The 27845-nt window shown below is 40.5% G+C and overlaps 1 protein-coding gene across 2 annotated transcripts; it reads right to left on the bottom strand.

Moving 5' to 3' along the window:
* Positions 1 to 673: 673 nt before the first annotated feature.
* sla1a (Src like adaptor 1a) lies at positions 674 to 6842 on the bottom strand. Of its 2 annotated transcripts, none has more exons than XM_074612916.1 (8): positions 6662 to 6842; positions 6139 to 6245; positions 4893 to 4992; positions 4640 to 4726; positions 4294 to 4397; positions 2770 to 2901; positions 2200 to 2329; positions 674 to 1328 (listed from the first exon to the last, which is right to left on the bottom strand). In XM_074612916.1, exons 1-8 carry the CDS (start codon positions 6694 to 6696, stop codon positions 1127 to 1129), a joined length of 897 nt encoding a protein of 298 aa, XP_074469017.1. In that variant the 5' UTR covers positions 6697 to 6842; the 3' UTR covers positions 674 to 1126. The 2 variants fall into 2 exon arrangements, with proteins under 2 accessions (XP_074469017.1, XP_074469018.1); XM_074612917.1 differs by having other exon boundaries at positions 6139 to 6219; positions 6662 to 6838.
* Positions 6843 to 27845: the final 21003 nt, after the last annotated feature.

Genomic DNA, 27845 nt, shown 5'->3' with positions numbered 1-27845 from the left:
CCGCACAAGGCACCCTTTAGCTGGCTTTCCATTAACTACAATGTAAATCCATCCGCAACAGTAAACGCTTAAGGAAAGTACTATCGTGACGTATTATGAAGAGCGAAAGAGAAAGAGAGGGGACGTGGATGGGTCCAACAAACACAAGGCTTTCATCCAGGAGACCGCTGTTCGTGTCCCGTGCATTAGATTTCATTTTCGTTTACAACGTCCAGTCACATTTGCACTGTAGAAAGCGAGTAATTTTATGTTGATTTTTCCTGAACCTGGTTTTGTTGCCTAATCCTAAGCAAGTGTTTTTGTTTAATTCACAACATTAAGCATGTGGTTACTGCGTCCAAAAAGTGACACCGAGGGGTCGTTAACCACGTGTTTAGTGCGACGGAAAAAGTGACGCAGAGGGGTCTGACAAAGCGTCAGTATGTGACGAGTTGGGATGAGAGCATGTTGAATATTTCCCTCATGAGTTGGTGGAGACCAAAACAGAGGTAAAAGGAGAATTAACATTGGACTTGCGTATCAGGTTGCAACAACAAAGTTATTGCAAATGTTGCTCCATATTTGCTGGATTTGTAAATAAGATATAATACACTATTTAACATGTTTTCCATATCAACATAATAAGGTGGAAATATGTCAAAGTGGCCAAAAAACAACAACAATTAGCCTAATACACATTTAAGTTGGTGTCAACCATTTGACCATTTCACATTTATTAAGAACACGGGAAAATAGTTTGAATGCAACAAATATTATATAAACATTAATATTACCCATCAATACCCATGGCATTCAAGTCTCCTTATTACTATCATAATGCTGGGCTGTTTGTATTTCATGTGCAGAACGCACATCACAGTTCAATTGCACCATCTTCCAGTTCAACTCCATAAAGTTCCATCTTATTAACTGAGTCAAAGTGTAAGTGGTCATGCAATTTGTATTATTATTAAAGTACTTCACAGTGCTCACATTAGAAACTATATCACACTTGGATGTTTGGGATGCTTGACACAAACATCGGTTCACTGCTGACATTAGAAATGTGGTTGATTTGAGAGAAGGATGCCTTCTATACCGCCTCCCACTCGAAGGTATTCCAGTCTTTTGAGCCCCGCTGCTGTCTCTAGAAGTCATCATCATAGTCAATGTTTCCGAGGCCGCTTTCAGGGACAGTATAAACAGATTTACTCTTTTTCTTCCTGCTGTGTGCTCTCGTCCGTGCAGGATCTTCAGTGCCAGATAAGGACAGGTAGGCGGCGATGCTGTTTCTGACTCCGTAGCTCACCATGTTGTCACTGCAGCTCTCTGTGCTGACCAGCTGTCCCCTGTTAAAGGAGGAGATGAGAAAATAAATGATTACAGAGCATCTCAATGTTTCGATTTTCTTCCTCACTTGTGGAAAAATTCACCCCTATTGACCCACATCTATGGTGCTTATAGCAACCGATAAAGGCTATTTAACAGCATGATAACAGTCTAATCGGCTGTAAAATTATGAAAATGATATATGTTGCCGTCTGGATTTCAAGCCATTTTACTTTCTTTAAATCCATTTACCACAGATCTGCTTGAATATCGATATTCAATAACGAGTACCAAACATATCTGGTTCCAGTTTGAGGATTTGGTGTGTTTCTTTCTCATATATGATAGCTCATTTAATATCTTCAGATTTTAGACTGTTGGTTAGATAAAACAACCAATCTGAATAAGTCATGTTGGGCTCTGGGATATTATAAAGGCCAATTTTCAACATTTAGGCCTTATACGCAAAGCAATTAATTGCTTATTACCTCCACCAAGGCCAAAGGCCTAGGAAGGAGGGTATGTTTTCACTGGCGTTAGTGTGTTGGTTTGTCCGTTTGTCCGTTTGGACGATTACAACAAAAGTCTGCGATGGATTTGAATGAAATCTTTTGGAGGGGTGGGGTGTGGCACAATGAACAATCCACTAGATTTTGGTGGCGATCTGGATCATGATCTGGCTTCGGGAATTTTTTTTAATAACTCCGCTCAGCCTGTGCATTAACACCACAGGCTTTAAGACATGCGCAGTGTTACTGATGACGCGTTCATGATGCAGCAGGGGGTGGGGGGGGGCAGCGACGTACATGAAACCTGCTACAGAATCATCATGCACTGTCATGGTGACAGATTAAAGCTGGTAAATATCATTACCAAACCTCCATAATGTACCTGTCTATTTTCTTCCAGTCAAAGTTGCGTCGCATGACTACAGGTGGCGCTCCGGGAGATACATCTAATGGTGGCGTCATGCCTGACAGACAGGGGGTGGTTAACGCACAACATAGGCCATCTGCAAAGTCTGAAAAGAAAGTGAAGAGAGAGGAAGTAAAATACTGCTCACAAGCTTATAAACAAACAGAACACATTTAGCATAATTTGCATTGTTTCACACTCTGCTGCTCAGGCAAAAACACAAACTTGTGAGAGTGGTTGGTTGTAATAAGTTCACTATTACAACAATTAACGCCAACACTTTTCTAGGCACCAGTAGTCACTAACATGCATGCATATTGATTCTCATTTCCTGTTTTGTTGCAAAAATGTTCTGTAAGAGTAGGAAGTATCAAAAGTTGACCACTGATAAGAAACAGTCCTATATTTAGAACAAGATTAATTATTTTCAGTGCTTACACGCATGAGATAGCTTCTTTGTTTGACTCTACATGTGGGGCTGCTTGTTTCCTTCTTGTTTGTTTTTAGTCACACGTCTCTCTGTTTAGTTATCGAGCATCCACTCACCACAGTAGTGGTTGATCAAATCTTCAAGGCACTGGAAGGTGAGGCGTGGGGAGATGTAGTACCAGCTGTTGTCCAATCTGAAGATACGATAGTGCTTTACGATCCTGTGCTTCACTGAGAGCGAATACAGACCTGAGGATATGACACACAACATACACTTATAGCAATAACCTCTCAAGCACTTTTCTAGAAAACAAGCACGTAATGGTATCCAATGATCCAATAATGGTACCCAAGAACATCAATAACTGTTGATCCACTCATAAAAGCAGAAGTACCGTGAATGTCAATCCTGTGCTGTAGAGCCCATCCCCTCCCATGCTTAGTCACTGTGGATTTTTGCATCATGAGTAAAGAAAAAGTTTCAGATCAAAATAGAAACAGATTTTTTTCAGGGGAGAAACCCTTCATGCATAATCCTCAAAGGAATCGTTTTTGGGAAATACAAACCCGTTCTCATTCCCAGGGCGTCAAATACCGACAATTTGTCACAGCCATCTGCGTTCGATACTGCCGCCCGCACAAGGCATCCTTTAGCGCCAGTATGCGACGCACCGGGCTTTCCAATAACTCATGCTCAGCTCATGTTTTGTGTCCTGTGTTCACAACGCCAAGACACATTTTCACTTTACAAACGTAGTAATTTTAAGCCCAAAATGTTGTTTCTTCCTAAACCTAAGCAAGTGTTTTTATTTAATTCACTAAATTAATCATGTGTTTACTGCGATAGAAAAGTGATGCTAAGGCGTCTGACAAAGCGTCAATATGTGACAGGCTGGGATGAGAAGAACGTGTTGGGTAGCCTGGCTTAGTCCAAAAGTAAAAAAAAAAAAAATCTGTTTACCACCACCTCTAAAGCTCAATAATTAATGCATTATTTGTTTGTTTTAATCCGTACAGAAACAAGTGTAAAAACATCAATTTGTGGTTTTAGGAAGGGTTGGGTACCAGATTATTTCTTGGCTGTTTTGACTTCTGAATTCTTGACTATTTTAACGTTTGGCAAGAAAGTGAATAAGCATGTCTATTATTTTAGCTTGTTTTGTTGTTGTTGTTGTTGTTGTTGTTGTTGTTGTTGTTGTTGTTGTTGTTGTTTTGAGACAATTTTTGAGAATTTTGCCTTTACAGACAGAAAACATGGGGTTAGAGCAAATGGTAATGATATGCATCAAAAGTCCCCTGCCAGATATTAGATGATGTGGGCCTTTGACCATGTGGACGCCCCAGGTCGGAAATTCTTTTAATTTTCGCCAATGAGATAATATCTCAACTGTTTTAAGTTATGCCAAAAATATACTCAAAATCTCTCCATTCCAAATCCTCAAAACATCTGTGAATATCATTTTCTTGACTCACGATTTGGATCTCGGCTCGGCTGCTCTTGTCTTAACATCACGCTGATCTAATCTCACCCCATACTTCCTTGTTGACAAGCATTTTAACTCCCTATGCAGAGACTCTAGCCAAAGTCCAACCAAACTCACACAGCTGATTGTGGACTCTGCTGTAAGTAAATGTTCTCACCTCTCTCTGTGGCGCTCTCCCGCACCAGGAAGGAGCCCACTCTGGTCCCGGGTAGACAGAGCAGCTCCTCGGCCTTCTGCCTCTCCACCCCTTCAAACAGCCAACTGACCCAACAAAACACATGCTATGAGTTAAAGATCACATTAAATACTTAAAATCCTGTTCATATTCAAGACAACACATGACTAATATCTTGAGTTACTAACATCTCCCCCTGCCACAGAGAGATCTTAAGATAATGTAGTGGAGTGGAAAAAGATACATTAGATAACTTTTTTGCTGTTTTCAATCTGAAGCAAGATCAAACAGACCAACTAGAGGATCGTGTCAGTGTAATCCTACTTACCCATGGTACACTTTGGCCACATGGCTGTTTGGTATGTAGTTCTCCTTTTGTGTTTGGACAGAGCGTACTCTCCAAAAGTGTGCCTCCCTGATCACCATAAAGAAACAAAGAGGAATCAACCACTGACCTTTGGGGTGAACACTTCTCTATGCTGCAAACTTAAAACATCAAGTTACAAGTTGTGTACGTAATGTACGTCTGGATGTGAAAACTGGATTGTTTTTTAATCAAGAGTGCAAAAACATGAACGTACTGAGCGACGAGTCTGAGCTTCTCCCCCATCAAGAAGATGGGCTCGCTGATTTCACGTGCCGGGTAGTCCTGAAGCACCACCAGCAAGTCCTCCTCCGAACCTGCCAAGAACAATATTTACAGCGTTTACAAACAGCTAAATGCTGATACACAGACATCATGATTTGGAAAAGACTAAAAACGTTTCAGACCAAACCTCGGACATGATAGTGTAAGGCAGGCTTTTCGCTACCTTAACTATAACCTATTACTTAATTAAACTCCTGTAGGGCTGTGGGTAGAATAAGAGCACAGGGAGAGCTTGGTCTGTTCAACAGGATCCACATTTAATCACTCCACTCAGCGTAGGACAAATCAAAAGGTGGCACATCACTTCATATCCCTCTGCCAATCTTAACCATCACTCATCCCACAGGCACGCCAAACCATATAGTTCCATGCCCTTACTTAAAGAGCAGAATACAAAATGTACACTGTATAAAATATGTCTTTATAAAAATAAATCGAATCTTACAATAGCCAATTCATTTTGTTTGAGTTTTTGTAGTGGTGGAATGTAACAAAGTAAATTTACTGCAGTACTGTATAGTACAAATTTGAGGTACTTGTACTTTACTTATTTCCATTTTCTGCTACTTAATGTTTTTACTCCACTATATCTCAGAGGGAAATGTAGTTTTTACTGCACTACATTTATTTGATAACTTTAGCTACTAGTACTTTTTACATAACAAACATACGATATGATTTTATGATATGATGTAGTACTGTACTACTAATCTACCAAGTAGTACATAAAGTCTAAATTGACGAAGAACTGCAACATTCAAATGTTTTTGGTAGAGATAAACACAGACTAATATAATATTCTATAATAATACAACACTTTGAAAGGAGCAGTTTTGCATAATGAGTCCTTTTACTTTTGATGCTCTCAGTACATTTTATACTTACTGTAAGTAGCCTTCTGAATTCAGGACTTTTACTTGTAATGGAGTATTTTAGACTGTGGTATTTGTACTTTTACTTAGGTAAAAAAAACATACTTCTTCCACAACTGATTTTTTTTTTTTAAACATTTTTGAGTGTAGCTTAAATTCATTACATCTCTGATATCATGAAGCTGTTAACATATGCAAAAAGTGCATGTCTGCTGTTACTGACAGTAGTGGAGAAAGCTTTCACTATGCACCATGCAAAATACTACAATGTTATCTTAAAAAAAAAATAACTTAGAGAGATCTTACCTTTTACAGAGTTGTCTGTTTTGACCTTGTCGCTGGCATTCCCGCCTCTCATCATATTCCCCATCCTCCACACGGACCCGACTCCAGAGGGCAGAGAGACAGATACACTGTGAATATACGAACCAATTTTGCACTCATGTACCAACCTGTACCACTAAACTTCTCTCTGCTGTTTTTAACTTCCTATAAGCTGACCATTGGTCCACTATCTCAACTGACACACACACTTTTTTTTGCAGAATGGGGAAGCTGAGGCTAGATGCTATCGTACTAAATGTTCCATTGCAGCACCTATTGCTCTGTCTACTGACAACTCACAGTGATTACTGATATTGAATTGGTATATTGCAAAATCCTGTTCCCATATTGCAAAGCACAATTACAAAATTTACAATATGATGCATTTCAACAGATCCGGCCTATGTGAACATACTCTCAAGTATGGAGAAATACCATTCCCGTCAATACAGATACTATGAGTGTATAACAGAAGCAGGTGATGTGATCAAATGTAGACACCTACCTGTGGGACTCGTAGCTGGTCTGCTGTGATGGCATCAAGTGTGGCGAGAGAGATGACGGCCCAAACAGGGCATGGTGGCATCAGCCGAGTCCTGTAGCTACTAGAGAAGTACCATGTTCATAAGAGTTTACAGTAATGACCTGTCAAAGATGTGACGACAGCGCCGCTGCTGACTGCAAACTCACTTCCTGTAACGGAATGAGGAAGAGGGCCCGCAAAAGTGTTGTTGAAACACACAGCAGATCGTGAGAGACGAGACAAACAACAACCCTCTGAATGTAGTTCTTTAGAGTAGCTGGGAGCATTAATGTAGGCCGATGTTTCCTGTTAGAATTATATGTCAAAATGTTTGGTAATGTTCTGGTAGAGATCATCAACCTACTTTTGACCTAATTTTGATGTGACAGTTTTATTACTGTCTGATTAGCTGTTATTTACTGTAGTTATGGAAAGCAGAAAGATTGTACAATACATTGACAGAACTATTTTGATAACTGATAATCATTTGATTTGTTTTTTCAAGCATTACCTTGTTCCAACTTCTCCATTGCAGCCTAAATATTTGATGCTTTTCTTTTTTTTTTAGGTGATAGTAAATTGAATATCTTTTTGAGTTTTGGTTGGACGGACGTTTTTCACTATTTTCTGGCATTTTACAGATTAAACAATAAAAGGAAAAGTTCAGCTACTTGTACTAAATACACTTATTTGCTTTCTTGCCAGAGTTAGATGAGAAGATTGACACTACTTTCTTGTTTGTACACCAAATATGAAGCTACAGCCAGCAGATGGTTATAGCTTAGTTTAGCACATAAACTCTCGACAGGAGGCTCTGTCCGACAGTCACAAAATCAACCTCTAAAAACATACTGAGTAACACAAAAACTATGTTTCTTTGTTTTTTTACGGGGGTGTTATGTGCAAGACTGTTGTGATGTGTTTCTTTGCTGGGACCAGTTGTTAGGCAACTAGCAGAGGCTACAGGAAGTTACTGGTTCCTGGCAGATAGTGAATTCCTACTGGGACTTACTACTTGAGGTTACTGTTTTCTGTTGTCTCCAGGCATCGTGCTAAGCTAAGCTAACTGGCTTCATACTCATCGTACAAATATGAGAGTCTTATCAGTTTTCCCATCTAACTCGGCACAAAAGTGAATAAGTGTTTCCAAAATATTGAACTATTCCTGTAATCAAACAATTTGCATATTCATCTGAAATGAAAATAATCATTAGTCGCAGCCCTAAAGTGAATTAAAATAAAGATATGAGAACATTGTTACCGTCACTGCAGTACATTTATGCAAAAAGCAACAGTATTCAGAGACCTCAATAGTTATTTGAGAACTCTCCTTCACACCCATAATTAGTGGCTTTGCTTAAAGCTGCAGTCGGTAACTTTGAGCAGATAAAAAGTTAAAACTGTCACTATATCCTGACAGTAGTGCATAAAACAGATCATCTGTGAACTTCCGAGTGCTCCTTTAATGGCATTTTCAAGATTTCACTGCTCCCTATTTCTTTCCTCAAATGTTTTCAGAAAGATCTTGTAGTGTACTGTTTAGCTGTCAAATGAGAACGTTTGCTCCAGGCGGAGGGCGGTGCTTGGTTTTGTCTTGAATGTTTTCTAAATGGTTTGCCGGGTCAAAAACTTTCTAATTTTACAGCTAAACAGTACACTACAAGATGTTTCTGAAAACATTTGAGGAGAGAAATAGGCATTACAGTAACAGAATATTGATTCATATTTGAGGTTGTGAGTTTCTCGAGTGAGTGATTTGACAGCTGCTGTAGAGACAGCTCGGCTCTGATTGGTTGTTTTCCTTCGGGCATGTTGAAATCTCGCATATGCCATTAGGAGCACAAGAGGACACAGAGGAACATGATTTTTTTTTACAGATTATCTGTCAGATTATCTGACCGAATTATGAAAATAACTTTTTATATTTTTTTCTCAAAGTTACCAACTGCAGCTTTTAGCTTTTAAACCATTTATCTCATACAGAACAAAACTGAATTCCTCTTTCTTAATGGCCACCAGAGACAAAGTGAAGGATCAAATATATAAATAATTCTATTTATTGGAACTGTCATGATATGTTTTACATATACTGTAATGTTATTTTTAGTCTGTGAACTAGCATTTTTAGCCCAGAGGAAGTCTGCATTTACCAGCTTTCATGCTTGGTGGGACACCCAGTGATTGCATGCCGCCACTGTGGTTACGTAAATGTGTTCAAAGTTTAGGGATAGCATCTTAGGTATAGATATACAGAAATAAATGTACTGGTAGGAAGATGTATGTGATAAACAGTACTTTGTAATCGCTACAGATCTACTTAAAAAGTATAGAGCTCCGTGATAGAAACAGAAACTTGGAAAATAAAGTCACCCTGGTTAATCTCTCATGAATCTGTCAGAGGGGAACTGGAAATAAGTCGCTCTTATCTTTAGCTGTGGTGTTGATCTGGTGTCTGAAAGTATCCCAGAATGACGCTGATGAAGTTTAAAAATTAGGGAACCCAAAACCATTCAGTTTCAGATATGACCTTCTAAGACAGTCATCACATCCCAGTCTGTATGAAATGTACGTTCCCGTTCCTGTATGTCAGGAATTTATGGTATGTGCATGATGTATTATGCCCGTAGATTTCTGACAAACTGCTGCGGGATTTCACAAAAATGTTATGTTGCGGTTTTTCTTTGCAGCTCCAGACGTCTCATGATAACAAACTGACTTTTCTTTCCTCTTTCACTCCCTGTCTCACTCCTACTTACCCTGTGATTCATTATCTCTCTCATTTATATCTATTAAGCTTTTTATTCTTTACAGCAAACACTCCCATTTTTTCTCATCTCAGCTCCACAAATGTATTGTTTTTTTATTTGAATCACAGTCTTTATGCACTTTCAACCCTTATATAAGGCTAGATTGAGTATATCCGAAGCCTCAGATCCCTTGTTACATAAGAATATTCCTCTGTGCCACACTTTACTATTCTCAAGACAACTCAGCTCATGTATTTTCCATATTAAAAGCTGGACCAGTCTGCTCCAGACCATTAGGCCTCTTTCTCCTGCCACCTTTCCTCTCCGAACGCAGGACATTGATGCAATAACACAAAGACAGAGACGGAGCGAAAGATCAGTGTCAAAGTAAACTTATCTTTGGGGATTTTTAAAAGGAGATAAATAGGGTATCATATAAACCCTTTTTCATATTGGGGTCACTGATTTAAAGTCTTGGCAGATATTAGTTGTAGTCAGAAAACACTGAGCTGGCACTTCCTTTTGTTGGCTTCCTGCTGTGTGTGTGTGTGTGTGTGTGTGTGTGTGTGCGTGCGTGTGCGTGCGTGTGCGTGTGTGTTTGTGATAAATATTCCTCAGAGGAAGTACACAGGAATCGTACTTCTAATCATGTCGTAACTGAACTGTAGCTAAACTGCATTTTAGGCTGTACCGAAGAGTGTTTTTCTGCTCATTGTAGAAAAGCAAGCCGCTGCTGTAGCTCGGTGGGTGGTGGCTGGTGTCAGATGCCAGGACTCTAACTGTTGTGGCTTCAAGAGAGGAAGGAAGTCTTCATCGGCTTTAGATGAAAATAAATACAAGGTCAACGTGTAACTTGTGTGGTGTGAAAAGCTCACAGAATAGAATGTGCAACATTTCCTGTGGCCAGTTTTATTCATTTTTAGACATGAGAAGTAGATTTGACTTGTATTTATTGGTGGATATGTTACAGGCAGATGAATCCATCTTCTTTGTGTCTCTCAACAATGTTGTGCTACCAGCAGACAAGCTTTTTGTGTTCTTTTGGGAACTGTTTATTATTAAAGGGTTGGTTCAGCCACAGAACATATTGTCTCACTTACCTCCAGTGGTATAATACGTATAATTCTTATTTGTATCATGCAACTATTTCTATATACTGTATATTCCATTTGTAATTTGGTGTATTACCAATTCACCATATCACAAAGTGAAGAATAAGTATCATGGGGAGGTGCAACAAAGTTCGGAATCAGTATATTTAAATGATGGTAGAAGAAGTAAATGTGTTATGAATTCAGATTCTGTACTTCTGTAAAAGTAGCAATACCCCACTGTAAAAACACATTTAAAAAACTAAACGTAAGTGAACGTACAAACGTATTATCAGCACAATATACTTAAATAATCAAAAGTAATATACATATTATGCAAGAGAGTGGTGCCTGTCAGTATAACACTATTATACATATACAGTATATATATATATATTTAGACAAATATAACACGCAAAAGACACAGTATAGAAAAGGGATTTTAAACTATTTGACACAATCGGTTTCAAATATTTAGACATAAAAGGCTATTGCTTCACTCTGGAATATTTTCCTCCTTGACTACAAAGCCTTTTCTATTCAGCTCCTGTCTCATGTTGCTGACAGTGCCAGGGCCATGTGTGTCTTTGAATGAGTCAGTAGCAGACATAACACAGGTGAAATTAAACCAGTGAGGCCGTCCACACTGACCTCCAGCTCAATGGACTCTTTGTTACACGGAGATGAGGAACGTATTCCCCAACTAGTTAAGGTAATTGATCGAGACTCCCTCTCGTCTAAATTGCCTCTATTAATAACGTTTGTTTAAAATTGGATAAGGCAGGTGTTTATTTGGCAAATGAGATGAATAACATCTTATAGGCTACTGCAGTTAAGAAACAGGAAGAAGTTAAAGCACAGGTGTCAATCACAAGGTAGCCACGCCCTAACGCATACCCTGCTTTATGGTCTATTTGACTCCAAATGGGACCATAATTTACTAAATGAACATTGTGCTGTATTGAAGAAGACTTAAAACTAGCGATTGAGACCATAAACTCATGTTTACAATGTTTACTGAGGTAATAAATCAAGTGCAACCAGAGGAGTCGCCCCCTGCTGGCCATTAGAAAGAGTGCAAGTTTAAGGCACTTCCACAATACTTTTCAGACCCGGAGGTAGCCCACTGGTTTTTATTCATAAAATGCTCATAAAAGCAGTGCAGCAGGTGTTTGCAGATGTTACGCTGGCAGTAAAGCTAATATTTAGCTGTCAGAGACTTTCCCCACGTAGATAATTGCATGATTGATGTTCCAATGCACGTTTATAACACATGTTGGGGGGGAAGTTAAAGCTCCAACTTTGAAAATGGTTGGGGCAACACACTCGTTCCCTGCCTCTCGTATATAAAGACAGATGCTCTCTGCTCTGTGGCTGACGTTGGCCACAGTTGCCATTAGCTGCTGTATAGGAGACTGGATGTGTTTGAACATTTCAAGGAGAAGTGACTTCCACGCCCTCTGTCTAAAATTACAAAATTACTGACTGTAAGGAATTCCCCTCATAATTTATTTTTTCTAGCAGTCTAAATCGAGGCGTGTTCATATGCCTTTAAGGCTCTTTGACAGGGAGTGGAGGTGAGTGTTGCTATAATGAATCTCTACACAGTTCCTCTTTTCGTAAAAACAATACACATTCCACATGCTCGGACACCGGTTGTTAGTCCTTATGTGGTTGTTGTGTTCTCTCACTGTAATAAGCAGTATCTAAATACAGAAGCAAGGCTGACCCCGCTGGACTCCAAACCACAGGATTGACAGGAACGGGGCGTGTGTCGGCTATATGTGCATGTGTATATGTATCTGCAGCTTTTTTTATAGCCAAAATTACATACATATATAACCCCAAATCCTCCACCAGTTAGCCTGTAATCATTAATATGATGTGGTCACTGCATGTGTGTCATTCAGGCATCTGGAGCATCTTATCCACCAAACCATCTGCACAAGTAATCAGCCCTCCCTGCTTCTCACATCCATTAATGCATTCCTCCCAGCTTTCACAAAATATTTCTCGGGAATAATCCTCAGATGAACTTCGACAGCGTGTGTTATTTCTATTTGCTTATTTGGTGATTTAAAATAATAACATAGCGTGTTATCCTCGAGCACACCAGCAGAATCATTTTGGTGTTTTTAATGGTACCATAATTGGATTAAATTGCATTAAGAAATCTGAGCCTGCTAACCACTACATCATTATAGCAGTTTGTGAGGGGAGAGAGCATACAAGGCTGCAAAGTTGTCCTCAGTTTAGTCTTTTCTGGCAGGGAAGCAAAAAGCAAAGTTCCTCAGTGAATCAACAACAACAATTTTTAGACCTGAAAACCTTTCCAGACCTGAAACATTTATTCCAGTCTGCTGAAATAATGAGACTTCACTTAATGGCTTGTGTAAAGGAAAATATTACTCATAAGAATTGCATCACTGACATTACTGTGAACCGCTACCACCATTAAAGGAATCCAGTACCGGGCCATGTGATGGCACTTAATTAAGTGGAGGTCCTTAAGAAAACTGTGGCTGGACCATCTTGGCAAAATAACTAACATGTGATGCCACTATTCCTTCTCATGAGAAATCAAACAATTAAACCCATTTTTGTTACTATTTATGGTTGGCCTTTTTTCAGCAATAGCCATTTAATGTATTTACAGTCTGTAATTAAGTCACTATATAGTAGTTTTCATTGTTTGTGGCGGAGTCCGCCATTCCTACAATAGATTTAAATTGCCTTCTTGCTTCCTGTGAGGGATGCACAGGAAGCAACGCAGCATGTAATCCAGTGTTCCTGTTTTTAATTCTATCTCATCAATATTAGCCTGTTCACTCTCCCACAGTCACATCGGAGACAACATTTTCTACAGCTGCTGCTTCACATTAAAAACTTTCAAATGGCAAAATACGGGGTGGCTTTTATTGTGAAGCAGTCACAGGAAACGCCATGTATTTTTCTCCGTGGTTAGCGCTAAAGCTAATAACCCTAATAACTACTGACACAACAGTTGCTCGGGGAGTGTTTGCTGTAGTATTAAACTGCACTTTCTGTTACCACGGTAACTATGGCTGTCGCCAAATCAACCAGGACTAAAATCATTACTATTACAACTGTAATGTATTCAAACTTTAAAGGGGACATATCATGCTCATTTCTAGGTTCATACTTGTATTTTGAGTTTCTAGAACATGTTTACATATTTTAAAATTAAAAAAAACAGATTGTTTTTCTCATACTGTCTGTCTGAACATACCTGTATTCACCCTCTGTCTGAAACTCTCCGTTTTAGTGCCTGTCTTGAGAAGATAGTTCTCAAGCCGTGAGTGGTATATTCTAATGAGCCTGCATGTGACATAAGAAGGGGAGACAAATCTGAATGTCTTGTTGAATCACATGTTTTCTGATCCAGGCAACCTACAAAAAACTGACTGGGTTGTCTTATTTTACAGTTTGTGGTTGGTACACGCTCCAGATACCAATGTGAGTTTTTCATGCTATCTCCCCTTTAAGGACAGACACAGCAAGAGAAACATGCATGTACAATGTGCATTTCCTAAAAGAGGGCTTAAATGGGTTCTCCATTGATTTAGTAGTGCGCTTCCATAAGTTGGGGGACTTGCAAGAAACAGATTTTATAAAGAGTAGTCAAGTTCGATACAGTAGAGGCCGAGATATCTAAGACATTAAGGCCCAGACACACCAAACCGATATCAAAGAACTAGCGGTGACGAAGGCCGACCGTTGCTTGGCCAAAAAGTTGCACTCAAACACACTGCAAAAGACTACAGCTGACGGCCAACCACCATGTACATTCTGCGCTTGCATGAGAGGAAATAACTCTCCATACCAGCAGGTAGCGGTAGTTCGTTTTCGTCATTCAAAAAGGGGAACCGGAAGACCAAGGATGGTGGATGTGCAAGCCGTTGTTATGATACGTACATGAAACAAAGCGGCGTTTACCGACCGTTTTCACACCACTCTCACTCGCCACTTAGCTTCATTCCAGATGGCCATGTCGTTGTGAAAATATCCGTGTATTGGAACGATCAGATGCGATGTGTACGCCCTCTTGACTTTACTAGTTGACTTGCTTTCCTAACATCCGTTTCTCTTTGTATGCACTGATTCATTTAAGCTCAACCGCCAATCAGAGTGATTTCTCTCACCGACGGGTTCCGCCACCGATTCAACATGTTGAATGTGTGTCGCCCAAAAAAAGCTGACGGTGCGGGACATACCGCAAAAAGCCGATAGATGGTCACCGACGGCCCCTAACCGGCCGATGGCCCACTGTGGGCTTGGTGTGCCTTTAAGCCTCGAGTATGGGCTCCATTTTCAAAAACACAGCAGATCAGACCCTATCATTTCCCACAATGCAACTCTATAGCATATTTTGTTAGACCCTGTGTACCTGATTACTTTGTCAGGGTTACTTTCTCATGAGAAAGTTCCCTTCAGAGCCACAGGAGACATTATACAGCTGTTTTCACTGGCTGAGTAGTACTCCTCATGACAAGTAAACTGACTTTGATGTGTAAAATCTCTTTAATTCTCAAAGTCAGTCAGGATACCTTAAGTTGTTCCAGGACAGGTTTGACATCATGCATCCATTAGTGGAGGAGGTGCAGACTTGCACTAATTGTGCCATTAAACTAACAAGTGTCTCTGCAGTGAAATCCCCAAAGGTGTTCTCTGCAAACAGGGAAAGTGTTCCTGATGTCAGGTCCTCATCCAAGCCCTGTTATCAGTGATTTCATGTGGGCCACCTGTGTATTCTGGCAGCCGCGCCCCCAACCTCCACCTACACATGCACGCTTACACGCACACACATCAAGGATAATGCCAGGCTTCACATACAGGGCAGGGTAACTATCGGTTACCTTGCCAGCCAGCCCTGCCGAGCCCATAATGAGTGTCTGCATCTGCGGACGCAGTCGCTCTCTTCAGCGATCCAGATGGGAGTTTACCGTTTATCGCTGCGTCATCATCTATTACCCGCTCATTATACACCAGCAAGCTATTTTCATGATGCATGATTTCACTGTGCACCTGTGAAAGTACATCCACCCCCCCTACAAACATACAGGCACACTGCTGTTTTAAGACATGCAAATCCCTAAAAAAGCCCCAGAGACAGATCTGATTAAGACTTTAATGGTGTCGGCTTTGGTGTAAGCATGTGTTTGCTCACTGGAAACATGTATTGAGTTACGTATAACTGTGTGGAATGTTATAATTCACAGTCCTGAGCAGATAATGTCATGTAGATGTAATGTTAGTTGATTTCACATGACATAAGGTTATATTTTCAATAAATTTTTTTTACATCCAACTATATTTTACTCATTCAGCTCAGCAAAAGTAAAGATGTGACACAAATACACTGAACTACAGTATTTCACTAGCTGGGCCCTGACTAGCTGATGTACCTTTGTCAGGGAAAGTAAATCCGAGCAACTGTTACATAATTAAGGGAAACACTCTTTAAACTCGTTTTTCCACTGGCTGGTGTTCGAAATCATTCAGCTCCTGCTGGCACTCCAGGCTGATCATTTGCTTTATTACCTTCTGAGAAACAACCCACAATGGAACAGTGAAAATGTATTGCCAACAGTTCTTAACTGTAACTGTGATTGTCTGCTCGCTGGCTAAAAGATATTGTCATGAATGCAGGAAAGCAATGTGGAGGAAAGCTCAACGTCACACACATTGGTGATTTTGATGCGAGACAGAGCAGGTTGAAATGCAGACTGTGATGCCGGGCATCGACTGAAAGGTCCACTATGTGTGAAATAAACCTCTTTTTTTTTTTTTTTTAGGCACAACTTTGCAGTTAAAGCATATTTCCTTTTTTTTCTTTAAAGTGAGACTATGTAACTTTTGAAAGAATGAATAACACAATCCTCCTCTTACAAATGAAAAGTTAAATTGTAAGCAATAAAACCCACCACTGTTCAATTCACAGGCTGTTCTCATACACCTTTCTTAGCTATAACTACGAAAAGTAATGCGCTGTAATTCATATTTCATGAAATTTGTATGAAATCCACGTAACTGTGAAACAGGAAGTATAAAGAGAGAAATAACTTTTCATAAGATATACAAACTGTTGTATGAGGATATGTTGCAATTCAACACTGTAGAGTTTCACTGCAACAGCCTTACTTGGTCTGGTATAACCAGTAGCTCATGGCGACTAAGGTCAGCTCATGCAAGCAAACTTTAGATTAGCACTTTCTGCTACAGTGTAATTGTCTCTTGTGGCCACAGTGGCCGCTGTTTAGAAAAAGTTACATAGGATAGCTTTAACTATTGGCCTTTGAGTAGCTAATACAAATAGCTAGTTGGTGTCTGAATGTATCAATATAAAATGTAAAATATTCAGATATCCTTCACAACATACATACTTTTTCTTAATGCAACAGTAATGACAAAAAAACCTGTCTGTCCAAAATGTGATATATTTTATATAGAGGCTCATAATGCAGCTTTAATGTGCAGGTAGAAACAGCGAGGATAGGTTTTACAATTGATTTCACAAATGATAATAACAATACTCCATTTCTGTAATCCTCCTGTGAGGGAGCAAATACTTTCCGGTGTTCATTCCACTAATGTAACCAGCAACTGAATACGTGTAACGTGAGTCCTGTCATTTCCCTCGTTCCTGACATTCCTGCCTGATGTTTTTAACTTTGGAATTCACCTTGTCATCTGAGTTCAAGGTTTCAAGCCAGAACTGACCAGCGCCCACACAACTTCCTTCATCAGGATATGGTGATTACACATAGCTATTTCTGCTGTCAAAAAGTGGTTTTGTTTTATTTATTGTGATGCTTCTCGACTTTACCTTCATCCTTTTCACTCAAGCAGTTTGTTTAATCTCCAAGATGATGCATCAAACGACAGCCAAGGACAAACTAGTACAAACTGTGATGTGTTTTCAGTAGCAAAGACCCTGTCTGTGACTGGAACGATTTGTACTGATAAAACAGGAAACACTTGACTTATCAGCAGCCACATGCCTGGAAGAGAATTTGATCTCAGGTCAGAAATACTCACTTAGTGTCTAGCTATTACATATTTCATGGTCGAGTGCAGACGTCACTGGAAAGCCTTCCACTGTGTGCAGGCTGTTTTTCATCCCAGTGTGTAATTGGTCCTCATTCACTCCCATTACCAACTCCCCAAAGCAGGAGAGGTCAAAGGAAAAAGACTGAAGCGCTCTGGAAAGATTGCTGACAGCTTTGTAATCTTCTTATTTATACAAATCTATGAAGATGGGGCGAGAAATAAAAGGACGCCCTGTCATAGCGCCTCACTTTCAACTGGTCCCTGCAGGTTTGGAGTTGTGATTGCGTAAACTAGACAGACGTTTAAAGTACGGTTTTCGCTGCGGCGGGTTCTCCGGGGATAAGCTCAGCTCTAAATCTCGTTTACGGCTTCGCTCCACTTTGAGAAAATCCGTTTCAGCCACCATGGCTCCAGGATTCCCCTTATAACCTTTTGAATTTCTCAACAGATGGAGCAGATAAGGCAGCCTGGACTCTCTCACTGATTATAATCTTTTTTCCTCTTCTGCTTTTCGTTGTGCTACCGATGGTGCATGTGATTCTTCCAGCCTTTCAGCTGGGTTTCCACCAAAAGTGGAAGTTACTGGGAATTTGAGTCCCTGGAACTACTTCAAGGAACTAAAAGGTTCCTTCAGCCCACTGTTGTTTGTGTTTAGATTCGGCAAATTAGTCCGCTGACGTATGAAAAAGCAATATGACATGGTGGCTGCTTGTTGTAGTGGTAGACACACTGAAGCCCTCGTCCTAAAATGGTCCTAAATCGATACTAGAGTACTTCCTGGTTTCGTGATTGAAGCAATCAGCGATGATCATCCCTGCACCGGAAAGTTCCAGTACTTTCAGAAAGTACTACCCCCCGATCTGGGCCATTTTTGGGGGGTAAAAAGGCCCCAGAAAATGTCGCCAGAACTTAATTTAGACTCTGGTCACTGCAGTTGAAACACAACAAGTTTCTCAAAAGGTTCTTAGTTCTGGGGAAAGTTCCTGCAGTGGAAACGGGGCTTTTGTCATTTCCAACCATCGACTTGATCAGAATGAAGGTAAATACTTGCAAAAGTGCCATGAATGCTGAGGGGATTAGTTGCCGATGTAAGAGATCTGGCATTAAAGCCTGAGAATGCCTCAAAGTCATTTAGCCCTGTCAGTCATTTGGATATGCATGGAGGGATTGGGATAAACAGCTGCTGAAAGGTCTCAGTAGAGATCTGATCTCTGTGCTGTGTACCCATCTGTATGTCAGATAGCACCATGTGCTGATTCTTGGCTGCAAATGTACGCTTCAAATCACACACCCTTAGGCTTAGCCCTGTAGAGATAGAAGGTCAGCCAGGGTAAACACTGTAAGACAAAGCATTCCTACAGCGGGCTGGGCTCGTGCAATCAAGAAATACAACGACCTTGACAAATCAGCCATTTATAACCAGGCAACGTGTCCTCATACAGGGGTTCATATGATATCTTACGAAAAGTTATTCCTCATTTTGTCGTGCATTTTCCTTCAAATGTCCAGCGTCAATTTCCGCTCCAGTCTTTTCAAAATAAATATCCGTCTTCAAAGGAAACAACTTTCTTAGGTATAGGCAGGAACACCACTTAGTTAGGTTTAGGAAAGATCGTATTTAAGTTACGCCACAACGGACGTGGTTATGCAACACCAGAAGTAGTGTAACTTAAGTATGGAAGTTACATGACAAAAACTACTTAGTTTAGGAAAGGATTGTGCTTTGGGTGAAATTAACACCGGAATTGGTGCATCATAATTACAGAAGTTACGTGACAAATAAAGCAACATTGACTTCTGTATTCACAAGAGACACGAACACTCCTGGGCTGCTTATTGTTGACCCACACGCAGATGCTCTCAAAGACAGCTTTTGTTAAAAGTCATGATCTTGAGAGCAGTTGGGATCTCGCAGCATCCTTAAGTCCCCCCGCTTTGTCTACACGTCACCTGTCGCCTGCCAAAGCGAAACAAAGCAGCACGAAAGCTCAATGCAGGCTCAGTGTGTTAGAAGCTCCGCTACAACTGGTTCTTAATTTGTGTGATGTGAACCACAACCTTTGGAGAAGAACTGTGTGTTCAAAGCACATATGTTCAAATGTAGGCACTGACGTCCCTTCTGACAACCTTTGGAGAAGAAGTGAGTGTTCAAAGCACATATGTTGAAACGTAGGCACTGATGTCCCTTCTGACATTATCACACACACACACACACACACACACACACACACACTGTTATACTGTATAATGCTTGTAGGCTGGCACAGTACCAGCATTAGCAATACATACACATGAGACATGTCTGAGCCTAGACTTAACTCACAGAACAAGGCTGACGTGAGGTGAGGAATCTCAGCTCAAGTTACCTGGGCACCAAAGTTATAGTCATACAGATGTTGAGCTTTTGATAACATGAAACTTAGCGCAAAACTGAAATTAGTTAAGTACCTAAGTTATGTGACAAACAAATCAGCATTGACTTCTGGTATAAGACGGGACATGGACGCCGGTCTCCTGGGCGAAAGTCGGATATTTTTAGACCCATCCATCCACCCCGACTTCCTCTCTATGTGATGGTTGCTGCTCTTTATATTTCCTGCTTCACGATTACGTGAATTACACATGGGACATAAACAAATTACTTTGCATTACTTTTCGTAGGTATAGCTACGAATGGTGTATGAGACCAGCCTGAAGAGAACTACAAAAACGTTTTTCATATATTGCATCGTTAAACTTCTTATTTCCATTTAGTCAGACCAGTACTATCCTGATTGATTTGCTATTGGCTAGATGTGTAGCTGCAGACAGTTAGAGAGGAGATAAGCAGGTCTTTGAAAGGAAAAGGAAATGTTTGACCAAAGTGATAAATCTAGCCTCGCTGGGTCAGCCAGTGGAAATAAGCTGCTAGGAGAGAATACCGTTAGACATCTAAGGCTTTTGGTGGAAATCGTTTTAATCATGAGCAAACTATCGTTCAGCTTTTAGCCCCTGGTGTGTGTTCTTGTGCATTTGCACAACACACCATTTTTCATACAAAGCCTATTATAGAGAGCCAACAGCATTTGACCAGAAACTAAAATAAAAGTTGTTTTTGGCAGGGTCGCAACTTAGTAAATGTTTGCCGGACGTCTGTTAGGATTTTCCACTTAACAACAAACACAGGCAGGAATGGAAACTTGATTTTTATATAAACATCTCTATTTAAAAACTGTACGTTACTAAAGGTTGAGAATAATTTACAAGTTGTGCAATACGTCAAAGGAATAATACATCAATTATTAACATACAGTATGTTTTCACCCAATCTTACTAATATAAAACACCCTGAGAGCATTTCATGTAATAAATCAAAAGTTTAAATAGCTGACTGAGCGGCATTATTTTGAGCTTTGTTTGAACTGTACTGTACCTGTGTGCTGTTGCCTTTACCAGGCCAACAATAGGTATATAGCTATCAATAACACAGTATTGCATGGTAAACACTATTAACAAATACCTACAGCCAGCTGCATGAGGATTCGCTGTTGCTATTAAACCGCTTTGAGTTCATGTAGGTTTCTCATATCTGTGGAGCCCAGCAGATGTTTTTTTCTCTGTCCATGAGTCTCAGACCACAGCTATATAAAGAGAGTATAATTACTGGACTGGTCTGAGTGCAGCCTGCCATGCCCTTCTCTGTCTCACACACACACACACACACACACACACACACACACACACACAAACAAACAAGCCACTCATATAGTTTAAGCACGAAGGCCTACATATGGTTCACAAAGTTCAATCAGGTTTGAGATCTTGGGAAACACGCAAACACGCTTTCTTGCTGCGAGTTAGATGAGAAGGTTGCAATGTCTGCACGGTAAATGTAGCTTAACATACAGACTGGACACATGATGGGTGGGAATATCTAGCCTGGCTCTGTTCAAAGTAATAAAAGGTTCTGTTTGCCATCCAGCACCTCAAAAGCACATTTGTTTATTCTTTAAACAAAAATTAATCACGGCCAGGCTGGCTGTTTCCCCGTTTCCAGTTTCTGCTAAGCTAAACTAGCTTTATATTTACTGTACAGACAGGAGAGTGGTATCAAACTTCTCATCTAACTGTAAGCAATACGATTAAGCACATTTACCAAAATGACAAACTATTCCTTTAAAATGTCTTTATCACATTTGTTGGATATTTACCGCTGTTTTTGCTCATTTAGGAGATATTATATTGATTTCAGCACACTGCACTACAGTCAGTATGTTTGTGCAGCAGGACTGATTGTTCTGATCTTGAACTATTTCAAGCTGCAGAGAAAACACACTGCTGTTTTAAGATGTTTACAGTCTGTTATGAGGCCACTAGCTGCAGAGGAAAGTTTTTCCCACACTAGTGGTGTGCTGGGAAGGAGCTTTTTTTTTATGTGTCACCTCAGCAGTTTTTGGTCGCCTCAAGGTGTTGTAAATTCATTCTCCCATTCTAAGGAGGATTACCGACCACACTTGACTTTGAAGCTCGAGATTTCCAAAACACGGTTTGACTTCAAGGCTTCTGTGTGAGTTGAGGGGATTTTAATGAGGGGATTTTGACTCAAGTCGTAGATGGTCGGCTCCCGTAATCAGGCCATCTATCACACTTTTATACCTGGAGAGCTTTGCAGGCTCCTTCACTCTCATGGGACAGATACTGTACAGTGTTCAGGGGGTGCTGTGTTTTATTCTGCCTCACATGCAGGAATGTGATGCACCCAAAGAGTCTAGCGGTGCACATGCTAATATAGGGTGACACAGTGGGTCAATGATTAGTGACCTTCTGCTCGATCCCAATTGTGTGTGCAGATTGCATATTTTGACAGTCTTTCAGTTCATGCAAATCAAGTGGAGACTTTAAGCTCACCATTAAGAGGTACAGTGTGGTGGATTTGGCGGCATCTAGTGGTGTGGTTGCAGATTGCAACCAACTGAGTACCCCTCTGCTCACTCCTCCCTTTCCAATACTGCGATAACGTGAGAAGCCAATTGCAAAACCGTGGTAACCCCGTTTGCCTCACTCAGAGGCCATCCTTACCATAATAACACGACTTTAGGAGCAACGGAAGTCAGACGGCGGCTGGCGGTACCACGGGTTTGCATGGTTTTGTGCTCACATTACCACAGTTTCACACACATGTCGGAGAACTACAGTGGCTTTCAGGTAACATAAAGACGCCAAAGTCATTCGAGAGAGCCAGTGTTTGGTTTGTGCGTTCTGGGCTACTGTAGAAACATGGCGAAGCAACATGGTGGATTCCCGCTCCCTATGTAGATGTGAAGGGCTCATTCTAAGCTAACAAAGACACAACAATACTTAGTTACAGGTGATTGTACACTAATGAAAACATAGTTATGAATATTATATTCCATTTCTGCTAAGAGATCCCCCAAAACGTTACACACCGTTCCTTTAATTTGAATGAATGAGTGACGGAAACGTGTCTACGGTGTTTCCCGCTCTCCACCCAATGCATGCTGGGATATCCTCAAGGCCTGAAAAGGATGAAAGGAATAGTTCAACATTCTGGAAAATACACTTATTTGATTTCTTGTTGAGAGTTAGATGAAGAGATCATTACCACTCTGACGTCTGTACACTACATATGAAGCTACAGCAGCAGCCTGTTAGTTTAGCTTAGCATAAAGAGTGTAAACAGGGGGAAACAGCTAGCCTGGCTCTGTCCAATATAAAGAATCCGACTACCAGCACCTCTAAATCTGACAAATTAACACATTAACCGAAATGTTAAAACAACAATATGCTGGAACTCTTTCTTGGCCGGGAGCAGTGCATTCCTTGAGTCTCCGCTGGTTGCCTGGCAACCTCGCAGTGATGACAAGACTTCAGGAAACAGTTTGTGTACGGATTAAACAAACAAGATGTACTGTGTTAATTACAGTAGTTAGCTTTAGGTGGATTTTGTTACCTTTCGACAGAGCAGGCTAGTGGTTCCACCCTGTTTCAAGTCATTATGCCAAACTAAGATCTCCAGCTATGTTTAGCTTCATATTTTGTGGACAGACTTGAGAGTGGTATCAATCTTCTCATTTTACTTTGGGTAAAAATGTGAATGAATGTTTTTCCTAAAATGTCAAACTATTCCTTTAAGACATAGGCCTAAATGAGCTCTTTGTTTCTGCTCTCACTCCCTGACTGTTAAGCCTTTCCCTGCAACAACCTTCACCTTTCAACTTCGACTGAATCATTAAACACTCTGAATTCAAGTCAGCTGACAAACTGAGCCCTATATCCACTTCATGTGAGAACAAAGCAGTCGTCGCCTCAGATCTGGCTTTCATTATGACATACTTTTTGCCAAATGCACCACAACAGACACATGAAGAGTTGGCACACACGCACGCATGCAGCGCCGCTTTGATTGACGTCAACTAATGATGCATGTAGGTCCATGTGAAGCCCTGCAGCAGTTAACACTAACTACCTCTATTGTATCAGACCAGAAAATGAGGGTCAGATGCTGACAAGATCGTGAATGATACCGCCTGTGGTTTGAAACTTTTCTTTCCTGTCTCTGTATGTGACAGACAAGTAGAGAGAGGTTAGCTGAGGATCACAGAGAGAAGGAAAGAGACACTGAGAAATCTTTCAAGATTTATAAAAAAAAGTTAATGAATGACAGAACTGCTCATTTTCAAATTCTTTCATTTCTGTTTGTCTTACAATGAGCTCACTGACCTTTAAACTGATCTGTTAGTTAATCATCTATCTCCCTGTCTGTCTTAATTTGTTTGTTTTTCATTTTCACCATTTGTAAATAATACATTTTCCCAATTTTAGCTTGTTGTTTTTAATATCTATGGAAAAGGGAATGAAACAGGGTTAAAGCTGCAGTAGGTAACTTTGAGCAAATATGATAAAAAGTTACTACATCCGGGGTACAACATAACGGTCACTATATCCTGACAGTGATTTTCCTCTGTGTCCTCCTGTGGTCCTAATGGCATTTGCAAGTTTTCACCGTGCCCAAACGAAGGAAAACATCCCATCAGAGCCGTGGAGTCTAAAGCAGCTGTCAATCACTACTAACTAAACTAGCAAACTCTGATCAAACTGTCAATCTAGGCCCTCTGGACTTTCATGCCTATTTCTCGCCTCAAATGTTTTCAGAAACATCTTGTAGTGTGCTGTTTAGCTGTAAAATGAGAAAGTGTGCTCCGGCTGGTCGGCGGTGCTTGGTTTTGGCTCGACTGTTTTCAACAATGGCGGCCGAGTCACAAACGTTCTTATTTTACAGCTAAACAGTACAAAGTAAAATATATGTCTGAAAAGATTAGAGGCGAGAAATAAGCATTACAGCAGCAGAATGATTCATATTTGATCAGAAAACTTGCAAATGCCATTAGGAGCACAAGGGGCACACAGAGGAACCTCATGTTCTTTACAGATTATCTGTCTTATGCACTGCTGTCATGTTGACTGTTTTATAATAAATAACTTCTTATTTTGTGAAAATACCTACTGCAGCTTTAATGAAATCCTTAGACAACACATAGTAAGGATACATTTTGAAAACTAATGCTGTCTTAACTACAGTAAACAAGGGGTTTGTATGATATTTCTACATTTAGTCTCAGAGGGTTCCTAGTTTGCATACATGGGAAATCATCAAAAAAACATTACAATAGGAATACTTACTTTTCAAGAAGAATTTAAAGACCCAATATTACTAAGGAAACAAAAGAATCAAACATAGAGAAATGATATTAAATCTTAGATGACATGTGAAATGTGACAAATAAACCAATGAACTGAACTGAGTTGGATGGAAATGGACTGAAGGGGGAGAAAGAAAGAAAGAAAGAAAGAAAGAAAGAAAGAAAGAAAGAAAGAAAGAAAGAAAGCAATAGAAAGTGACAGAGATGGAAAAGCAGAGATGGAGAGAAATTGAGCGTGAGAGAAAGAGCGCACAAGAGACAGAGAGAGTGGCCACATTGTGCTGTGGAGTCGGATCAGGTCGTCCCGCTCAGAGCGGAGAGATCAGCGCCGCTCAGATCAGCTCAGAGGCTGACAGCTCTCTGACAGGGATTTAGAGGACTGACTGTAAATAATAGGGGTTCAGACCTGGGGCACCTTGCTCCTTGACAAAGTGCTCATTTCTCATCTGTCTCTCTGTTGCTTACGGTGCCTATAATTCTCCCAGATTTTAGATTTGTTCAGTGATATATTCATCAGTGACATAAGAGGTCCAATATAACTGAAATAATAGACATTTTCCGTACGGTTTGACAGCAGTGAAAAGTGGAATTAGCTTGGAAATCATCTGCGTCATCCCAAAGAGAAACATTCAAATTCCTGGAAAATGAAAGGAAAGCAAAGTCGCAGACTTTGAGATAGATGACATCATTGATTCAAACTGAACATCTGGGGGCCAGACATGGACCCAGCCTTAAAATAGGTAGGCGACCTGCAGGGTATATTTATTCGCTTTGTTTCAACAATTTGTCTGCAGTTCAGATAGTTCTTGGAACCGCTACAGCTGCTGAGTGGAAGTATGGCCTTAAAGTGTGTACAGATGAGCATCTGTTAAATGAAACGTCAGTGACACACAATCCTAAATCAACAATATGTAGATTGGAATTCAGTGCAATGAATTAATGAAGGTTGAAGAAAAGCTATGGCTCAGATTTTACAGTTATATCATGCATGGGGGAATCTAAACCAAATGTACAACATAAGCAGTCAACAATCAAGCCCACTATGACAATGTTAGCTAAATGATGGTGTACAAGATATGTACAGAGGGTCTCTGCTTTGAGGTTGAAAGTGAAGAAGGTATGGATGAGTATGAGCATGGTGAATAGCATAGTTACTTTCTAACTTGCTAAAGAGACACTGTCCCAACAACACAGTCTAATGGCAGTTCGTGAAATAGTCACGAAATTTAATCTATTTGATTCGTGTACATAGACACGAATTGACCTTTTTTTTCAACAACTTGTGACGCAGGTGTCAATTTCACCTCCAGTCTTTTCAAAATAAAACTACTTAGTTAGGTTGAGGAATAGTTCAACTTGGTTAGGCTTAGGCAACAAAAGTACTTAGTTAGGTTTAGGAAATGGTCACAGTTTGGGTTCAAATAACACCGGAAGTGGCGTAACTTAAGTACGGAAGTTACGTGGCAAATAAATCAACTTGTGGTTTCACACACGGGACACGAACACCGGTTTCCTGGGCAAAAGTCCTGTGTAATCAACCCACCCATCCACCACAACCTCCTCACTATACCTCCCAGTTCACAATTATGTGGATTACATACATACATACCTGGAAAAAAATGTAAGGAATAATCAGAAGGTCTCAACTTTAAGGTTGAAAATAAAGAACGGGTGGATGAGTACTTAAGCATGGTGAATGGCATAGTTGCTTTCTAACTTGCTAAAAAAGGCACTGTCCCTTCTATCCCTTCTGTCCCTTCTGTCCCCTGTCCCAACCGACCCCGCTCTCCCCTATATACTGCACATTTAAAGGGACTGTTTGTAACTTTTTACACATAGAAATCTACCGGGTCGGTGTCCCATGCGCGCTCGCATATGCGTGCTCACGTGTGGCTACGCTGTTCAGACCGCTCTGCTGCCTGCTTGTCTTCACTCACACAACGCGCGCGTTCTCGCTCCACCTCACGTTCAAGCGCGCTCACTACACACTGCAGGAGAATTAGTTTAGCTCTGAGAATATCTAGTGAATGTACAGTGGACGTTTGTGCAGAAATAACTGCTGCAGCTCCTCCAGACCAACAGAGGTTTCCCGTGTCTTGTGAAGTGACGGGGCTCCGCAGAGAGAAACGTTATCGTCTCTGACCAAAACTCCGGTGTCTCCCCTGCGGGCAGAGTCGGAGACGATAACGTTTCTCTAAAGCCAACACTAGGATCAGCAGAGATTCATGGAGAGACCTTCGTCTGGTCAGCTAACATTACTGCAAGCAGCTGAAATATAGAGTGATATTGTGGTTTTAGCTGACGTGTGTCGCCTCACTGTTTTGAGCGATGCTCGTTCATGTCTATGTAGAGCAATCAAAAGCGCGGGCCCGACGCTGACTTTCGTTGACTTAACGGCCACAGGTGTCCCTGTTAACAAGCATTTCTGAAAGTTACAAACAGAAAGATTAAAGATTAAAGATTAATTTAATGTTTTTTTTGCACAGAATGAGGACTGTGGGTTTTGCCACCCATCACTTATTGAAGTTATAGGGAAGGACCTCTCACGGCCAGCATG

The sequence above is a fragment of the Sebastes fasciatus genome, chromosome 17 (assembly GCF_043250625.1).
Source record: "Sebastes fasciatus isolate fSebFas1 chromosome 17, fSebFas1.pri, whole genome shotgun sequence".
Taxonomy (NCBI): domain Eukaryota; kingdom Metazoa; phylum Chordata; class Actinopteri; order Perciformes; family Sebastidae; genus Sebastes; species Sebastes fasciatus.
Note: the sequence above shows the minus strand (reverse complement) of the source record. Positions and strands in the feature narration are given on the sequence as shown.